This window comes from Ricinus communis, chromosome 5 (assembly GCF_019578655.1).
Source record: "Ricinus communis isolate WT05 ecotype wild-type chromosome 5, ASM1957865v1, whole genome shotgun sequence".
Taxonomy (NCBI): Eukaryota; Viridiplantae; Streptophyta; class Magnoliopsida; order Malpighiales; family Euphorbiaceae; genus Ricinus; species Ricinus communis.
The window spans coordinates 24,326,221-24,345,917 of NC_063260.1; the positions used below are offsets into that span (position 1 = coordinate 24,326,221).

Below are 19,697 nucleotides of genomic sequence, written 5' to 3' on the forward strand. Positions count from 1 at the left end.
TACCTCTCTACCTTCCCAAACTACCACACTTGACCTAAAGAAATCAATCTTTAAACTTCAGTCATAAATTTTTTTAAAAATATAGCAAAAGTGGCTCCAAAAGATCATGCTTTGCAGGGAAATATTTTCTTAAAAAAGTTTTATATGCATCTCAAAATCTTAGTAAGATAAAGCAAATTTAGTAGCAGTTAGGGAAGAAAAAAAGAAAAAAAGAAGAAGAAGCAAACTACCTAAAAACTAAGATAATATAACAACTAAATACAGGAAAAGGAGTGTTTGGTGGAGAAAGCTATAACTTTGAATAATTATGTCTACTCTCCGTTGTCCCTAAGTAACAAGTGGTGCAATTGTCTACGATTAATTTAAATTGACAGAAATTAAGAATGAAAACCAGTTCTTCTTAGTACATATACGTAGCTAATTAACAATGTGGTCCAAACTTGAACAACTGACGCGCGGTTCCAAAAGGTGGTTATAAAATTTTTCTTTTGGCTACTTGTGTTCAAATCGTTACTATATAGTTTTGAATTTTTATTTTGTAACATAAAGGTAAGCTGCTCTTTTATATTAGTAATACAAGAAAAGTAAGTTTGGAATTTAAGCTCTGAAGATTATTATAATAAAATACCAAGATGATAGAGCTTGAAGTTGGACTAAATTATAGAGTGGGGACATAGGCGAATAATTAACAATCATTGTGGTATCACCTGCCGCATTAACTAGCAAAATGAGAAGGGTGATAAGCCAATTTTAAGAAATTTGTTAGTTTTGGAGAAATAATAGATTACAATTTAATGCAAGGGTTTTCCTCTTTTAGACTTATTACTTGTGACCCATTAGTTGTTATATGAGAGAACATCCAAAATATGTATTAAATTGTATTTATATGTATATAAGTAACAAAAATTCTCATAATGACATAAAAGGACAAGAATTTTTCAAAAAGTTTTGGCACCAGATGCAAATCAAATAATGGAAAAGAGCTTTTTCCTGGAAAAGAGCGAAGCAATAAATCGAATGGGTATGGAAATTTGAAACATATATATATATCTTCCAAATACAAGTTGTAGTAGCACACAAACCATTCAAATTCAAACTTGCCAAAAAGAGAACTGAGATTCAAAACATTGTCATATTTATCAGAGGCATTACTTAGCTTAAAGCGAATTCTCTACCACTTTAAACGGCCTTAACATATGCCATATGAACCGATGGAAACGTCCTTTCAAATCATACCTCCCACACGCACATTGATTTTCTCTAATATGCTGTTGAGGTCCACTGATGGATACTTTGGAGACAATGAAAAGACAACGATCCCACTCAAGGGTTTCATTTGACAGTCTTTATGCAAAAGAATAAAGGGAAGGAAGTTGTGCTTTCTTAAGTAATGGATGCAACCACGTTGGAGATTAGATTGCGTGTGTATTATTATGGACTATGTACCGGTTAGATTATCGCATTTATAAGAAAATAATTACTCTTCTTGTCTAGTATATTGAATTTTCCATGAATAAAAGAATTATTATGCATGACCATTGAGACAACTAATTAGAAAAAAAGAAATGAATGCTATCTCCAATATTTGGGTCTTGGATTATGGTTATATAAATAACTTGCTTAGGAATTGTGATCCTTGACTTTATGTTTCACTTGTGGGTCATTAGGTACTAAATGAGTTGCATTCAATTTGCACAAACTTTACTTTTTATGAATGATGAAGATGGGAAAGCTAAATCAACTTTGACATAATGGGAATGTTTGGGTTTCAAGTGGTAAGGAGGTTCCATCAGAATGTACACCTAACCAGAGTAAATGTAATAGTAAAGGATGGGTATGATTCAACACTTTAACTGGTTCTACCATTCTAGTAGTTGACTTGTCTTTTTCTTTTTCATGACCCTCTCTTCACCTTAACATGAGAAAAATTCAACTAATTAACTTTTCTTGCACTAGAGATCATGACTTCCTCCTTTATGTTTTCTTTTTTCTTTTTTCTTTTCCGGTTTTTGCTTTATAATTTCTAAAAATAAAATTTCCAAACACTAAACCAATAAATGATTGATATATTTATTAGTTTTAAATAATAGAGTATGTGTTGATCATTCACTATCAAAATGTAAAATATTTATATGCATGTCTCATACTTCTATTTATTATGGTGTATCCATCATGTCTAAATAAAAATTTCACTCATATTCTTAATCCTGGTTTTTTCTTTCAAAAAAAATCAAATAATAACGAACACCTTTTTTCTCTAAAAAAATTATTTTCTCATAGACATATTTGTGAGAATATAGCTAAATGAATTCTTTAATTATTTTTATTTAAAAGTGATTGAATTAGTTATACATTCTACACTCTCAATTGATAGATCAAATGTTTATTTTTGTTTCATGGTGTATGTAATAGTCGGTATAGATTTATTTATATAGCATTATTTTATTTTTTGGAAACTTCTTATTTATATAAATTACAGTAAATAAGAGAGTGAATGAGAGTTGACACTTTAGTTATTGAGAAATTAACTCATATTTTTATCATTTAAAACTAATAAAAATATGTCAATAAATTATGAATTTAGTATATAAACAGAGACATAGATGGATTTTAGATAATAATTTCCCATTTTATATACAGTGAAGCTGCCCGGCCGTCGCTTAGCTTTGCAATCGACAAAGGAGAGAGGGATTAAAAGTGTCGTGTTTTGTGGAGATGCAAAGGCGGTTCTTGACAGCTTAAATGGCTCAGTAAATCTTTCATGCAAAGGAGGATTCTACTTTGATGTCCAAAAGATGCTTGATGGCAGTTTCTTTTGTTTTTTTGTTGGTAAAAATACAAACTAGGAGGCTCATGCACTGGCCAAGAATGCCCTCACTTACGGATCTTTTAACTCGAATTTCACAACCCAAGTGATGTGGTAGCAGAACTCTTTTGGCTTCTAAATCCTTTTGATTGAATGGAATGAAGCTTCTATCTTTGGAAAAAAGAAAAAAATAATTTCAAGCTCAAGACAGTTTTATCCAAAAATTTGAAATTTCACTTCAAACAAAAGCATAAACATCAACAGGTCCAACCTGAAGATATAGCAAAAACTTAGTCTATCACCATAATAGAAAGCAAAGCCCTTTTAGCTTTGGAAAATAATTTCCTATTTCATGTAGTACAACTGTATAACTATATTGCAGAAAATGCCATGTGAGTGATAATGGTTCGGGGACCATGAAATGGTCCAAGAAGACGACCAAAGCCATGGTCCATAAGTAAAAATATGATTATTTGCCCCAAAGTCAAATAAAAGCTTATCTTTAAATTTCTAAAGTGGAAGAGGCCTAAAAGGAAGTAAACATGGGGAAATGCTTAACTTGATAGAGAATTTGTATCACGCTACTGTGGATGAATGACAAGCAAAGTCATTCTTTGCACACAGAAAGAAATAGGGTATATTGGTCTGCTCCACCATGGCAGGCCTTACGGGGCGGCTTTGTCTATCCCCGCAGGCCTTATGGGTAGCTTTTAGTTTGCTTCCCCAGTTCACTTTCTCATTATTAAGACCTCTCATTTTTCTTTCCAGAGTTTGTGGTCCTTAAATTGCCTTAAAAATAATCACTTTCAATAGGTATAGTAGAATTATGTTAAGGCTAGAACTCCTCCTGTTAAGGCTTTTTCTTTTTTCTTTTAGCATATATACTGTTAAGGCTAAGATTGAAGAATTACAAGTTTTATGTCAGTACTTTTAAAATATTACATATTCTTTAATTTTTACTTTCAGCTATTTTAGTAAATTCTGAATTTTTTTAAAAGACTGATTCATAAAATACATGTTTTAGATAATTATATTATTTTGACAATTTTTTTTAAGGATGTACGTAGCTTCTTCTTTATGTCGCATTTATCTATTTTTTATATAGAATTTATAACTTATGTCGCATTTATCTGTTGTGGCCTTGAACATATCACAAATGGCTTTTGCATCTATTTCAAAATTAGCATTGCTCCAGCCTTCATCAACAGCTATTTTCATAGGCTCGGAAGATGGCAATTCCTTCCTCTCCGTTGCAAAATTTGCTGCGATATTGACTCTATCATTTGGGATTCTCTGTTTTTGCAAATTATGCCTTCCTTGTGCTCTGGACGAACATCATGTCAAAGTTCACTTTTATCCATCCAAGTTGAGGGCATGAACAACAGGCATGTACGTATGGAATTGTTGAAGACAGTAGACTAAAGAAAGCAGAAAAGATAGCCTCAGACGCTGCACAGGCAGAAAAGCCTGTGCAGGGCTACTCGTCACAGGCTACTGTGCAGGGCTACTCATCACATGTTACAGGAAAAGGGAGCAACTATTCCTGTGACAAGGAGTGGTCACTTCGATCTTTCCTAAACAGAAAGGGACATTGGACAGAGTTTACAAGGCAACCAGTATAGATTAGGCTACCGTTGTACATCTTGTATATATACTAAATCATCAAACATTGTAATCTTAGAATTCTAGAACAATAAAAACTACTTCATCACAGATTACTTCATTTTAACATGGTATCAGAGCAGGTTTTAAACCTGTGAAGAATCAATCAAAGCAAACAAAAACCAACCCTATTTCTGCTCAGAACTAAAAGTTCATCATGTCCCAAAACGACAACAAACTAACCAGTGTAATTTTGAAAGGAAATCAAAATTACTTTGAATGGTCGAAGTCTGCCTACATCAGCCTCAGTGGTAGGAGGAAACTAGGGTTTGTCACAGGGACAAAACCCAGACTCAAACCAGTGAGACCAGAGGCCCCGACCGAAGAAGAAGCAGAAAAAATAGAAAAATGGCAAACCAATGACCATATGGTAATGTCAATGTTAACCAACACCAAGGAACCTCAAATATCAAGATTATGTATGTTGTTAGAGTCATCAGAGGCAATATGGACAAAAGTAAAAGGATTATACGGGCATCAACAGAACTTCGCACACATATTCAACCTTAAACAAGAACTTGCACAAATCACTCAAGGGACGAAAAGTGGCTCGGAATATGCCACAGAAATTCTTACCAGATGGGAAGAGCTTCAAAACTATCTTCCCCCGACAACAGATTCACAAGAAATCCAAAAAAGGACTGAACAAGATCTAGTTTACACATACTTGGGAGGATTGGACTCAAGCTACGAAAGCTTGAGATCGCAAATCTTCCTGTTGACCGAGCTTCTAAAAATAGATGTTGTAATCGCAATCATCCAGCGAGAAGAAACTCGCTGAAGCCTTATGAATGCCTCTCTCTCACTCGAAATTGCCGACAATCGCGCCTGCTCCACTCGACGCCTCCCTGCCCACGACATGGCTCGGCCAAGGGGAGAACCGAGCAGCGTCAAACGGTGTGACCACTGTAAAAAATAGGATCATCTTTGCGAGGCCTGCTGGTTCCTTCACCCCGAGCTAAAACCCAATCAAGGACGGGAGAGAGGAGCGGCAAGGCGAGGCGGAAGTGGCATTCTGCTAGAGGGAGCGGTGGTGAGAGAAGAGGTTCGGCTAGGGGGAGTGGCGGGGAGAGAAGCAGAAGGAGAAGGCAGAAAAACCTCTAATGGAAAGGGTATATGTGAAGAATTTTATGCGGGATCCGAAAATTACCTGACCCGACCTGATTTTTCTGCCTCGACCCGACCCAGTTCCGTCAACCCAACCCGACCAGGTTTCGTCAACCAGACCCGACCCGGTCCATCTGCTCCGGCCCAACAACCCGACCCAGCAGTTTTCAACATGCATCTCACCCATTTGCTGTCCCAAATCCAAGCCCTAGTCCAACAGCAATCAAATGGGTCAGGTTCGGTATCTCACTCTTCTCTAAAAACTGCAAATTTTTATCAAAATAATCACTAGATCATTGATTCCAGAGCCACCGATCACATGTCCTGGAATCCAATGAATCTGTAAAATCTTACACCCATTGTTGATTCCCAACATGTGACGGTCGCCAATGGAAATAAGACCACTATTTATGGCCAAGGCACTACCACGCTACTTAATAAACAATTACATAATGTATTATTATTACTTGACTTTAAATCCAATTTATTGTCTGTTGCCAAATTAACTCGTGATTTAAATTACAATGTTATTTTCTCACAATCTTCAGTGCAATTTCAGGATCGAGTAACAAGGAAGACGATTGGTGAAGGGCGACTAGAAAAAGGGTTGTATTATCTTGTCAACCCAACCAGCCAATGCCTCACAGCCTCTCCCACTGTCAATCAAGGCATGTTGATGCATTGGCGGTTTGGGCATCCATCTGATTCTGTTTTGAATAAATTATTTTGTTATAAATTGAATTCTAGTTGTTGTGATGTGTGAAAATTTTTAAAACATACTCGCTTGTCTTTTCCTTTATCTTCCACTGTCTCTACCAAACCGTTTGAATTAATCCATCCTGATGTTTGGGGACCTGCCTCTGTTGAATCTTATGATCACTACAGATATTTTGTCACATTCATTGATGACTATTCCCGCATTACTTGGGTTTTCTTACTTAAAGGAAAAAATGAGGTTTTCACTTACTTTCAAGAATTTTTTCATTTTATTCAAAATCAGTATGATACCAACATTAAAATCTTCCAGTCAGATAATGGTACTGAGTATGTCAACAAATATTTCACTGATTTCTTTAAACAAAAGGGTATTTTGCATCAAACTACGCGCATTAACACCCCCGAACAAAATGGATTTTCTGAAAGAAAAAATCGCCACCTTCTTGAAGTCACTAGGACTTTACTTTTCCACAATCATGTCCCTAATATCTATTGGTCCGATGCCATTCTTACTGCCACATATCTGATTAACCGATTACCTAGCGTCACCTTACAGAATCTAAGCCCATTAGAAATTCTGAAAGGACGCAAAATAGAATTAGGGCATATCAGAGTTTTGGGATGCATTTGTTATGTTCATGTCAGACGCCATCATAAGTTTGACACTAGTTCTGTTAAACCATTTTCTTAGGGTACTCCTCCCAAAAAAAGGGGTATAAATGTTATGATCCTTCTACTCACAAGACATATGTATCACGAGATGTCTCCTTTAGTGAAAATGAGTCTTATTATTCTCGTCCCTGTCAAACCCCTTTATCACACACTTATGGGCCACACACTCCTTTATTTTCGCACAATTTTGTTTTGTCTGACAGCAGCCATCAAGACTAGGATGCTCACCCCGAGGGAGACTCAGAACCAACTATCCCCTCAAGTGCAATTCCTTCAGGGGGAGGAAGTGATCACATCGCCTTAGAAGATGGATCTGAAGCTACTCAAGAAGCAATTGCCTTGAGATGATCTACTCGACAGACTCGTCCTCCGGTAAAACTTCTAGACTATGTATCTCACAAGGTATCGTATCCAATTTAACACTTCATCACATATGATAACATCTAAAGCACATAACGGACCTACCTAAGCAACATTACAGCTCACACCGAACCCATATCCTTCTATGAAGTCAACACCAACCCAAAGTGGTGTGAGGCCATGAAAGAAGAACTTCAAGCCCTAGAGAAAAACCACACTTGGGACGTTGTGCCTCTACCACCAATAAAAAAAAACCGTAGGATGCAAATGGGTATACAAGATAAAATATAAGAGTGATGGGACAGTTGAGAGGCACAAAGCTATATTAGTAGCCAGTAGATTCACTCAAACCTACGGAGTTGATTACCAAGAAGCTTTTGCCCCTGTTGCAAAAATGAACACTGTTCGAATTTTATTATCTATTGCTACTAACCTAGGGTGGAATCTTTTTCAAATGGACGTGAAAAATGCCTTTTTTCAAGGTAACTTAGAAGAAGAAGTATACATGACTCTTCCCCCCGGGGCATAAATCTACATCAGACTCCTCCCTAGTATGTAAACTAAAAAAGGCTATCTACGGATTGAAACAGTCTTCAAAAGCATAGTATGCCAAATTAAGCCTCTTTCTTTTGAATATTAGTTTCAGTAAAAGCACCTCTGATTCCTCTATATTTGTTAAGCATACACACACATATACTATTGTTGTCCTTGTATATGTTGATGACATCATAATAATAAGAAATGATGACCAAGAAATTGAAAAAGTCAAGCAAAGTCTAAAAAGAGAGTTTGACATCAAAGACTTAGGTCAACTGTCATATTTTCTTGGAATTGAAATGGCCAAATCAGATAAAGGACTATTCTTGTCTTAAAGAAATTATGCCCTCGATCTACTAAAGGAGACTGAAAAACTGGGAGTCAAGCCAACCAACACTCCAATGGAAACTAATGTCAGACTTAATTTGGAAGATGGCGAGCATGTCTCAGACATAGGTCAATATCAGCGTCTGGTAGGGAAGTTAATCTACTTAACCGTCACAAGGCTTGATTTTGCATATGCTGTAAGCATGGTAAGCCAATTCATGCACGCACCTTGTACCAGTCACTTAGAAGCTATCGACATGATACTTAGGTATCTCAAGGGCACCCCAGGGCAAGGAATCTGGATGAAGAAAAATAACACTAACACCATAGTTGGCTTCTCTGATGCAGATTGGGCAGGGAGCTGTGATAGAAAATCAACCACAGGTTTTTGCACCTTCGTAGGAGGAAACTTGGTGACTTGGAAAAGTAAGAAATAAAGTGTTGTGGCAAGGTCTAGTGTAGAAGCTGAGTATCGAGCCATGGCCTCTACAACCAGTGAACTTACTTGGATCAAGCAAGTCCTCCAAGACTTAAAAATCGGATGCAATGGACCTATAAAAATGTATTGTGACAATCAGGCAGCACGTCATATTGCATCCAATCCAGTGTTTCATGAACGTATCAAACACATTGAAGTGGACTGCCATTTCATCAGAGAGAAAGTACAATCAAGGAAAATTGAAACACCATTCGTCAGAATCCAAGATCAGCTGACCGATATCTTTACAAAAGCTCTCAATAAAAATATTCACCAAATCATTCTCAGCAAGATGGGTTCAATCAACCTCTACGAACCCATCTTGAGGGGGAGTGTTGAAGACAATAGACTAAAGAAAGTAGAAAAGATAGCCTCAGACACTGCACAGGCAGAAAAGCCTGTGCAGGGCTACTCATCATAGGCTACTGTACAGTGTTACTCATCACAGGCTACAGGAAAAGGGAGCAATCATCCCTGTGACAGGGAGTGGTCACTTCGACCTTCCCTAAACAGAAAGGGACGTTGGACAGAGTTTACAAGGCAACCAGTATAGATTAGGCTACCGTTGTACATCTTGTATATATACTAAATCATCAAATATTGTAATCTTAGAATTCTACAACAATAAAAACTACTTCACCACAGATTACTTTATTTTAATAGGAACTTGTCGCTCTGAGGAATCAATCTTGTAATTCTTTTCCAAGCGTTGAGGGATCTTGTTGCTATTTTAAGAGATCAGCAGGGCAGAAGTTCTGCCTTTGAACACAAACCGATTAATAGATAGCCAAATCTTCCAGCATAAGAAGCAAGCTTAGAGATGAAATTTTGATTTCTTAGCCTTTTGAATATATCAATAATACTTTCCCACCAAGACACAACATTAGGAAAGCCACTTCTGTTTGGTTTGTAAGCTAAATTACTTACAAAACCAACTTTAAAAAGTATGATCATAGAAGAAAAAAAGATAAATAAATAAATAAATAAAAGGAGATAGATAGTTTCTTGCTCCTTGTCACAAATTAGGCACCTCTCAAGGTCTGAACTTTTTCTTTGAAAGCAATTAAATTGGGTTGGCAGGGATAAATGAAGACCTTGCTCGATGCTTAAAACCCATCCTCTAAAAAATGTTGACGTGTATTCATTGTTTCCAACTAGCGCGGAGAATATATATATCATTATTGGCCCTGCGCCATCAAAACTTTGCAATGGTCTTTTTGAGGAAAAGACCATAGAGAAAGATACAAAACGACCTAGAATTTTAAATTCTTTATTTTAAAAATTTATAGAATGAAATAATATTTTAATATATTTTTTAATCTTTTAAATATAAAATAACGAGTCTAATTAATTTAATAAATATATTATATATTTAATTTAATTAATTTTTCTTATTGATAAAAATTTCAAAATAATACAAAAAAGTAATACTATTAATACAATAAAAATAAAAACAAAATAAATAATACAATATAAAGAGTATATTGAATTTAAATAAATATTTTTATTTTTTATATTTAAATATTTTTAAGATACTTTTTATTATAAAAATTATATTTTTTAAAATAAAGAGCATTATCGAAATGCTCTAATAAGCTCTTAAATTATGGTCATTATCCATTATAGAGAATATATATAAAATTTAATTTTTTAAAAGTCTCATTAATTCATCCTTATTTTCTAAAATAATTTATTAGACACATTCTCTCATTTTAAATTTAAGAAGAAAAAAATATTTTTTAAGTATATATTATTTTTCTCTCTTATTTTTTTAAAAATTATATTTCTTTTCTTAATCATTTTTTCTTTTTATTTTATTATGAAAAACTAATTAGCAAATAAAATAAAAAATATTATTAAAATATATTTTCATTTCAAAATAAACTAAAATAAAAGTTTTATAATTTATAATTAATATTTTAAAATAAATGAAAATAAAAAGTTATTTATTTATAATTTAATAAGAAAAAATAGATTGCAAAACAGCTTTTATCATTGTTCTTTTCTCTGCTTGGGAGAGAAGATTGCTTATGCGAGAGGTTTTTCTTTTTTTTAGCTCTGAACCTCGTTGCAAAAATATTTATATTTTTTTTATAAAAAAATGATTTTTTAAATTTTTTTTAAAACTATAGCTTTGATTTTCCTTTTTTTTTTTTTGTTTTTGATAAAGTAATTAAAAATAATCGAAAAGAAATGATTTTATATTTAAAAAAAATAAAAAAAATAATATCTTTTAAAAAAAATTTATACAGTATAAACGATATCATTTTTTTTATTAATTTGAAGATATTTATGAAAGGTTACTTCTTTCTTTTTAAGAAGGTGAGGGCTTCAATCCTTGACCTCCCGAAAATTGACGGAAGCCTCCCTGAATCTAAATGTTGAACTTGGAAGTCAATAGGTGCTTATTGAGGAGTATTATGATTGGAATAAATGTTGGGCTTCTATTTGAGGCTATTCCCCAAGCCACCAATGGTTTCAGGCCCAAGAAAGATCAGTCATACAACCCACACTTTGAAGCAATTATCTAACTTATCTTTTTCTATTAATATTCAACCCCACGAACACGATTCTCCTCGGCCATACTTAGAGCAATCTCCACTGCACGAATGCTCATCACCCACCTCCCTCAATGCTGCCTTCTCAGCCGTCACGGTGGACATCGAAAGATACAAAAAAAAAAAAAAACAAGATTAACAATAACAATACGGCCACTCTCACTAGCAACTGAACGACGAGCTTCCTACTATCTCAAGACGACCTCAAAAACGTTTCTTTTGACCAATTCTGGTGACTCCTCCATTGCGCATCACCGTGAGGATGGAATGAGTTTAGTGACCTGACATAGCGAAAGATCTAGAATTAAAATTGGATTTCTGTCTTTGCATCGTTTCCCTCATACTGTGTACTGATTGGTTTATGGATGATTAATTGATAAGAATATAGGGTAATGGTGATGGAATGATGGTGATATAGTGGATGAGATGGTGATACTGGATATTCAACTGCGAATTTTAGATTTAAGGATTAAAGAGCATAGAGATGAATGGATGATCGTGAATTGGAGGATGAGGGAAGGGCAATTCGGGAATTTAGAGTGAATATGCATAAGGTCAAGCGGATTGGCTCATGTGCTGAGTTTACCGTCCGGTTGGTCTAAATCCATCTAAGATTTTTTGCCTTTTAATTTATTTTTATTTTAGGTACGTTTAAGTTAAATTGGTAAAATATAAAGTTATTGAAATTCGTTCCGTTTTAAACGGCCGAGATATCTCATTTTATTAAAAAAAAAATATATTTTGTATTAGTCAAAATCTCTACCATTTCTGACCGGAATGACCGAAATTAAACTGATATTATCATTTCGGTCAAGATTAACAAAATATGTAAAACTAAAGCAACTTTATAGAAAATAAATATATCATTGAATTGAGTTAAGTAATTCGGTAACACTTAATCCTAACACAATAAAATTTCTTTTCACTCTATTAATGAAAATAAATTAAAATCTAAAATCTCAAAATAATTATCTTTTTATCTTTATCTATCATCTCATCTTGCATTCTACAGTTTGATTATATTTTTTTTTTACTAATTCATAATTTCTTATAATCTAATCTATATTATTTAATAATAACAACTTAAAAACTTATGTAATTTAATTTTCATAGTTTTGTCTCACAAAATAATATTTTATAATTTAGTCGACGATGTTATAGAAAAAGATTTCATTATTATAATTCTATAATAATGAAAAGTTGGATATATTTGTACTTATTGTTTTTACAATATACTATTTAATTAGATTATAGATAATAATTTTATAATATTATATTTTAATAATTTAAAATTGAATTATATATATAATTCGGAATAGTCTGAAACGGGATGCCGAAATACTTCGATACCAAAATGTCTCATTCCAATAATAAATTTGAAATAATGGTCGGAATAAAATTCATAACTTTACATAAAAATTCAATCATTTCTTATATAAATCTGAAAATATTACTTGAAAAATCCATTCAATAAGTTTAATCCTTTTGAAAAGAAATTATAAATAACAATTTATATATCCTTGAAGACAGGACTAGCTTTAAACACATATGTTGTTTGTTCAGTCAGGAAGCTCATTCAGCTTTTCTTTTTTCTCAATTTTGAATAAATTTGGATACTAATTCAGGAGACTCAATCAGAACTTTGATTTTATTTTGCTGGACTATTAATTAAAAAAATATTATAATTTCTTATTAGAAAAAATATTTACAATCGTAAAAATCTTAAAAACTTTCTTTTATAACTAAATTTTCTTTTAAAAGAAATTTAAAGTACTATGTATTGTCGTGTCAATCAGGTGATAAGGATTTCTATGTGTTGCTTGTCTATACATATAAATAAAATAAAAATTGAAGTGAAATGATGGTTTTGCGTTATTTTCAATTGAAGACAGACACAACATAATCAGCAATTGAGTAACATTTCTGTGGATTTATTTGTCCATAGTTGCTAGTTGCTGCGCATGTTTGCCGACTCTACAGCGATTGACTGTTGAGCAGTGAGGGAAGGTTGGCTCAAATTGGAGCTTTGCACTAGTGGCTATCATGGCCTTAAACATCCCCAAATTTTCATAATGTATGTACACTATTATAAAATAAATTTAATATGTGTTTTATATATATTAACAACGGGATTGATGATTTTCATCATTAATGATTTTTCTTTTCAATGGTTGCAGTGCATATTTAACTGCCAATTTTTTTTTTTTTTTTATATCAATTTTCTAGTCGAAAATTGTCTTCCTTTCTAAATAATATAATATATATATTACAAAATAATACAAGGAGGTTAATGTGTGTAGATAAAGATTTTGAGCTCTATCTCACCTGCTTATTTTAAAAATGAATTTCTCGAATTATTTAGAAGTACAGTGCAAAAACGTATTTTAAATATAATTTCACAAAAAAATATACATAGAGAAATATATTACCAATCAGATTAAATAAATAAAAATTCCGTATATGTACGGAATATATTACACGACTTCCACGATGATTGTATGTATAATTATGTGGGAGTTGAAAAATAAAACACACAAAACTCAAGTATCAAAATGGGCATAATGCCTGAGATAAAGATATAGATATTGTGCATGTGTGTATGTATATGTGTGCGTGTCTGGTGGGGGAGAGAATGGGGTTGATGATGAATGTATACACCAATACAAAAGGGCAATCAATTAGAGAGCACATATTGGATTAGACATGGAAATGAGACATGCATTCAGTCTATCTATCTATCATCAAATTGGGGAGATGGACCCATAACGTTTGAGATTAATACACACACACACTATCATCATAATTATTGATGCATGTGAGACCTAAGCCAAATAATAAAAAATGACGTGTACAAATTTTTTAAATTATAAATTTTGTTTTGTTAGGGCACTTGAAGAGGGATGAGAAGACAGAAGAGGGGAATGTTGATTTCCATGTTGACTATTGGAGATACAAGTATTTGTAGCCTCATTATATTGTTTTAAAGTAGTAGAGGACGTAGTAAAAGAAGAAATAAGTGAAGCTTTCATGAGTGGTTCTAGTCCTCTTCTTAATACATTTATGGACCTTCCCTTCCCACCCTTTTTCAATTTTTGCATCATTATGATTAGAATGTGCAATTCACTCCCGTTTCTATATTTCTGTTTCTTTCATCATATGTACGCCTATCATTTTATACATAATACTTATCTATACTTATGACATCGACATACGCATGCTTTATATAGTTTTATGTATTTATGTAAGAAAGAGGAAAAGAAAAAAGAAAGTAAGCCTCTAATCTCATGACTCATGGGACAAGTGGTTGATAGAGTGGTCTTTTATTTAGTTAAAATCTCCTTCTATTATCCTTCATCTTCAGTCCATCTTAAGGATTATTCATAAGAGTTTGGAGACCTAAAAATGGACATGATTATTTCAGTGACCAAAGTTAAGAAATAGAAAAAAAAAAAAAAAAAAAACCAGAAATTATATGAATAGAAAAGATTCTTAGTTTCTAATGCACAAAACTAGAAAGATGGTTTGGTGCAATTAACATGCAATTAATACCCTTTAATTAAAAACTTGCAACTCAATTAATTGTCAACAAAGTAACAAAGCTGGCCAAAATTAGCATGAGAATCATGTTATACCAAAACCCACTCTATCATTATTATAGATTTTCTCTTCTACCATTTATATATAGAAATCAGATTTCTGCAGGTGAAATATATGCATTGATTATTAGTGGGTCTTTGGTGATTTTCCTAGTTTGTTACAACTGCATGCATAAGTGATTATTAGTAGTTACAATCGAATGTTATTACCTAATAGTTAATTTAATAGAATAGCCAGTTTAGAAAGTCAAAGGATGGAATTAGTATGCCAGTTTCAGGAATCAATTATGTATAATAACATCCAAATGGCTGTTATATGAAACCCTTCCCGTTGCAGAGAAATTTTATTCAAAACACATTATAAAAGATCATCAATAAGGATGACAGCTGGTTCCTTTCTCATTTTCTTTCAAATAATAATCAAGTCTGTAATGTGCTTCTGCACATGATAATAATTTTCTTTTTAATTTTTGTGGACAGATTTTCTGAAATGTGAATATTGTATCACATGCTTCAAATATCATATCAGGTTGACAGCGCTACCTCCTCTTATTTTCTCTCGAAGAAAAGAGAAGGCTAAAGAAGAAAACAATAAAACTAAATCATGTATGAGGACACAACAATGTACACACAGCATCATAATCATCATCATGATGAGCAACAATATAAGACCACCCTATTGTTTTTCCTTGTTGTTTTTTAATGTCGAAGCATCATTTTGTCATCAAATGCAATGAGGATAATGAATTAAAGAGTTTCCAGGCCCTCAATGTAACATTTGACTCTTACATATTTGTGTTCAAACCAAGTATAATGAGTTCAATAAAAGTGGAGATAGCTACGAATTGAAAGAAACCGTCGAATATGAACCTCTTCTAATGGTCCACCGAACACTCACAAGTCAGAAACTGAAGGCAATTTGGTTATTACAACATATTTCTTTAAGTTTTTACCTTTGCTTTTTTTACCGCAGTGAATAGAAAAATAATATTTATATTTTAATATTAAATGATTGATATATTTAATCATTTAAAACTAATAAATATACATTAATAATTTATCAATTTAGTATATAAACATATAAACATATAATTATTTTTTATTTTTTAAAATGTTTACGTAAAATTGTAATAGCTCTCTTAACTCAAGATAAGATGATGCCATGAAGCCACTTGTAATTAGACCATGCATCTTATATGAGTAATATAAATATCCCAAAATAATGAATTAAGTTTGTATAGGATATTATACCAACCCGAAATAATGAATTGACTTCATATAGGCATTTTTGATGCTACCATTGAAATAGCCTTCTTGTTATATTTTCTGCTATTCCACTTATTTTATAAGTATTCTATTTCTGCTATTCCACTCATTTTATAAAATATTTTATTTAGTTTAACGACAGTTACTCAATATTCAGAAGATTCTTTCCCTAGATTTTAAAGTAACTGTTTTGTCGAGAAATATGCATACCCATATTTTTCCACTGCAGTATGCATTTTATATCATTGCCTATCGTCTCGCTTCTATTTGTCTAGATGTAATTCAAACGGATTCAACTGCTTGAAGAGCATATTGGCCGAAACAAATATGATTACCTCGAAAAGCTATTTATTTCATTCTTTTTCTATGTTGTTTATGGAATCAAATTCTTTTTGAATTATAATTGATAGTTGTTTCTCAATTCTATCTCTATTACACAATCGGATATGAGAGTTTCTTCTCGTCCAGCTGTCAAAAGCACCATTGAAGTTTATAAATTAATCTATGTCATGAATTTTAAATAATAATGCATTTATATATAGTTTCATTCTCTCTATGTTTCAGTTTACACCTTTCTTTTTTTCTTATCTAGTCAGTTCAGTTAAAGAACCAAAAGTTCACAGTAATCATATAATTAAATCAATATAGTTCTGAACTTATTTGGGATTACAGACTTATGGCATGAAATTAATATTGTTAATAATTTTGCAGGAAGAGAATGCAGCCTTAGATGGCAAAAATGAAACTAAGACATCAAAAGGTACTAGCTATGTAACTTACTATGCGACGCTGTGTCGTTTAAACTACTATATATTATAGTGGGTATGAAAAAATAGAATTTGATGTTTAAACTATCATAGTCCGTAAAATATAATTGAAGGTTACAGAAATATAAATAATCTCTATATGCTTTACTTTCACTTTCAGGAATTTCTTTTAAAAAAAGAAATTGAATAAAAACAGAATTTTTTGTTACAAGATATAAAGTAGTATCATAATGTTATTATTTTTGCTTATACAATATTTTATGTAGGAAAGCAAAAAAGGTACCATGTATATCTTTGGACCGAAAGGCTTATTGAAGCACTTCAGCAAAAATTAACATGTAAAAACAAAGAAAATAATTATCAACAATAACATATTTTATAATATCAAAAAAGGTATCACATATCTAAAAAACTATTTTTTTTTCTTTTCTTTCGTTATTATATTATCACCATATATCTTTATAATAATTAATATATCTAAATAAACAATAAAAATGTAGAAATTAATTGTATAGATTTGGTGTATGTCTCCGTCTATACATCAAAATTGACATATATTTATTAGTTTTAAATAATAAAATATTTATTAATCATTCAATATCAAAATATAATACATATACTAAATTTAAACAAAAAATTTAAAAAAATATTTATATATAAGTGGGGCGTGAATATAATATATAAATTGGATGGAGAGTTGAGTTATCTTGCTTAGAATAATCAGTAAGAAATTAGGTAGGCCAACTGCACCAACAACCTTTTCGGACACTCGGTTTTCATAATTGTCCATCAAATCTCCCATCTCATTAAGAAAACGGCTACCTTGTGCATATTCATATCTGTTGCTGGCGATTATACCCCTCATGCTCCACATGATTAGAGCTACATTCTTAATTTCCTCTAATTATCAAACAGTTCCTAAAACAAGCAAGAATATCTTTCACACCAAAAAAAAAAAAAAAAAAGGCAAGAAGATGACAATAAAGATTGGATAACTTCCCAGTAATATTATACTCAACCTTTTAATAAATCAGCATATGAGTATTTAATGTGTATATATATATATATACATATATGTAATAATGCTCAATATTAGGTATAATACAGGAGTAAACAAAAGTAATGAATACTTAAACAGACAAGGTACAATGCTCAATATTCATAATCATCATTGGGGCTTTTGAATGTTTGATACTATTGATAGAGGCAGAGAAAATAAGCAAGCAAACAAAAGAGCACATGGAACCTTCTATCTACTTATAAGCTTATATAAAAATGCATACATATATTTTATTTTCTTCCTCATTGATCAATACTGGGTTGCTTCCCTTGGCAATCATGAGTCCAACTGCCATCATTACCATAGAGGAGAAATCCCTCTCCCTCCTTCTCTCTATTTCTCCTCTCCATACCCACCAGCCCACCATCACAACACAAAGCCACACACCTATATTTATATAATACCAACTTACCTCCCACTCTACTCCCTCATTCTCCATTCTTTTCTTTGATATTTGTAAACACATTTTCTTTCCTTTTCTCTATCAGGAACAACTCAAAGCCAAACATTAGAAAAAAAAAAATGTGTATTAATAGAATAGAGAAGTTCCCACCTCCTCCTTTCTACCCTGCAAAGAAAAAGCAACGTTCAAAGAAACCTAAGGTTCAAGTTCTTGGGCTCACAAGGTATTTACAAGACTATTCCATTATTTTCATCAATTGGGTTGGATTCCCAGCTGTAATCTCGTAGTACTGGAGACAACGGTTTTTAGTTTTTCGGGGTTGTACATGTTTTAGTGCAACGAAGTTCATTTTCTGCATGTTTTTCTTATGCATGGAAAGTTAATTTTCTGCCTTTTCCTTTTCTTTTTCCTTTAAAGCAGGAGAAGATGTCAAGAAGAGGAGGGAAAGGATATGGAACTAAAGAACTTGAAGTTGTATTTGGAGAACCAAAGTATTGTCGAAGAGAACGAGAAGCTAAGGAAGAAAGCTAATCTTCTACACCAGGAAAACTTAGCTTTAATCTCCGAATTTCAAAAGAAATTCCCTCATGTGGAGCGCTGCTCCGCCGCCTTCTTTTCTTTAATGTTTACTGAAAAGATTTGAGATGCTAAATTAAAAACTGTAGACTTTTCTTTCCTTCTTTTAACTATTATAATGGTAGATGATGATGAAATATTGTATACCAACTAAATATCAATGATATGTTTATCTTTTCTATGGAAGTTGATGTATCAACCATAACCCCCAATGATTCTCGCATTTCCTTAGTTTTGAAGCCTGGATGGAAATGAATTAAAGATGGGGATTCTTCATTTTTTAGCAATATAATTTTCTATAGCATGAATTAATTGCTTTAAGGAAATGCTAGCTAGGAAGCAATGAAAGAATTGCATGTGATATGCAAGACTAAATGGGATGCAACAGTGGATATTATCTTTTTCTTTATATATATACATATATAAAGAAAATTCGGTAATTAGTGATGATATATAGCTTGACTTTAGTTAAAGTTTTAACTGTTTTTGTTTTATTCTGATAACTTGATCCCTTTCATCTTAGATATTGAATTTGAAAAGAAAAATAGAAAATCTTTCAGTGGCGGGATTCTTGTTCCCATTAGCAAATAGTGGATCCTTAATCAGATTGTAAACTCTGAAATACTACTGCATGATAAGACTGATGAAGCTTACTAATCCAATAACTTATAAGTTGAAATTTAAAATCTGAAAAACCATTACTCAACTCTAGTGATTAAAAGAACTCATTTCAAAAATAGATATCATGATTCAAATATAACCAAATTCTAAAAAGAAATAGAAAATCGAAAAGACAAAAAGATAT

At 32.3% G+C, this 19,697-nt stretch overlaps 1 protein-coding gene across 2 annotated transcripts; it reads left to right on the plus strand.

Annotated features, from left to right (window-relative positions):
* The first annotated feature begins 18,050 nt into the window (after positions 1-18,050).
* On the plus strand, positions 18,051-19,078 carry LOC8272455 (protein LITTLE ZIPPER 2). Of its 2 annotated transcripts, none has more exons than XM_015729033.3 (2): positions 18,051-18,539; positions 18,734-19,078. In XM_015729033.3, exons 1-2 carry the CDS (start codon positions 18,436-18,438, stop codon positions 18,957-18,959), a joined length of 330 nt encoding a protein of 109 aa, XP_015584519.1. In that variant the 5' UTR covers positions 18,051-18,435; the 3' UTR covers positions 18,960-19,078. The 2 variants fall into 2 exon arrangements, with proteins under 2 accessions (XP_015584519.1, XP_002509639.1); XM_002509593.4 differs by having other exon boundaries at positions 18,114-18,539; positions 18,737-19,078.
* Positions 19,079-19,697: the final 619 nt, after the last annotated feature.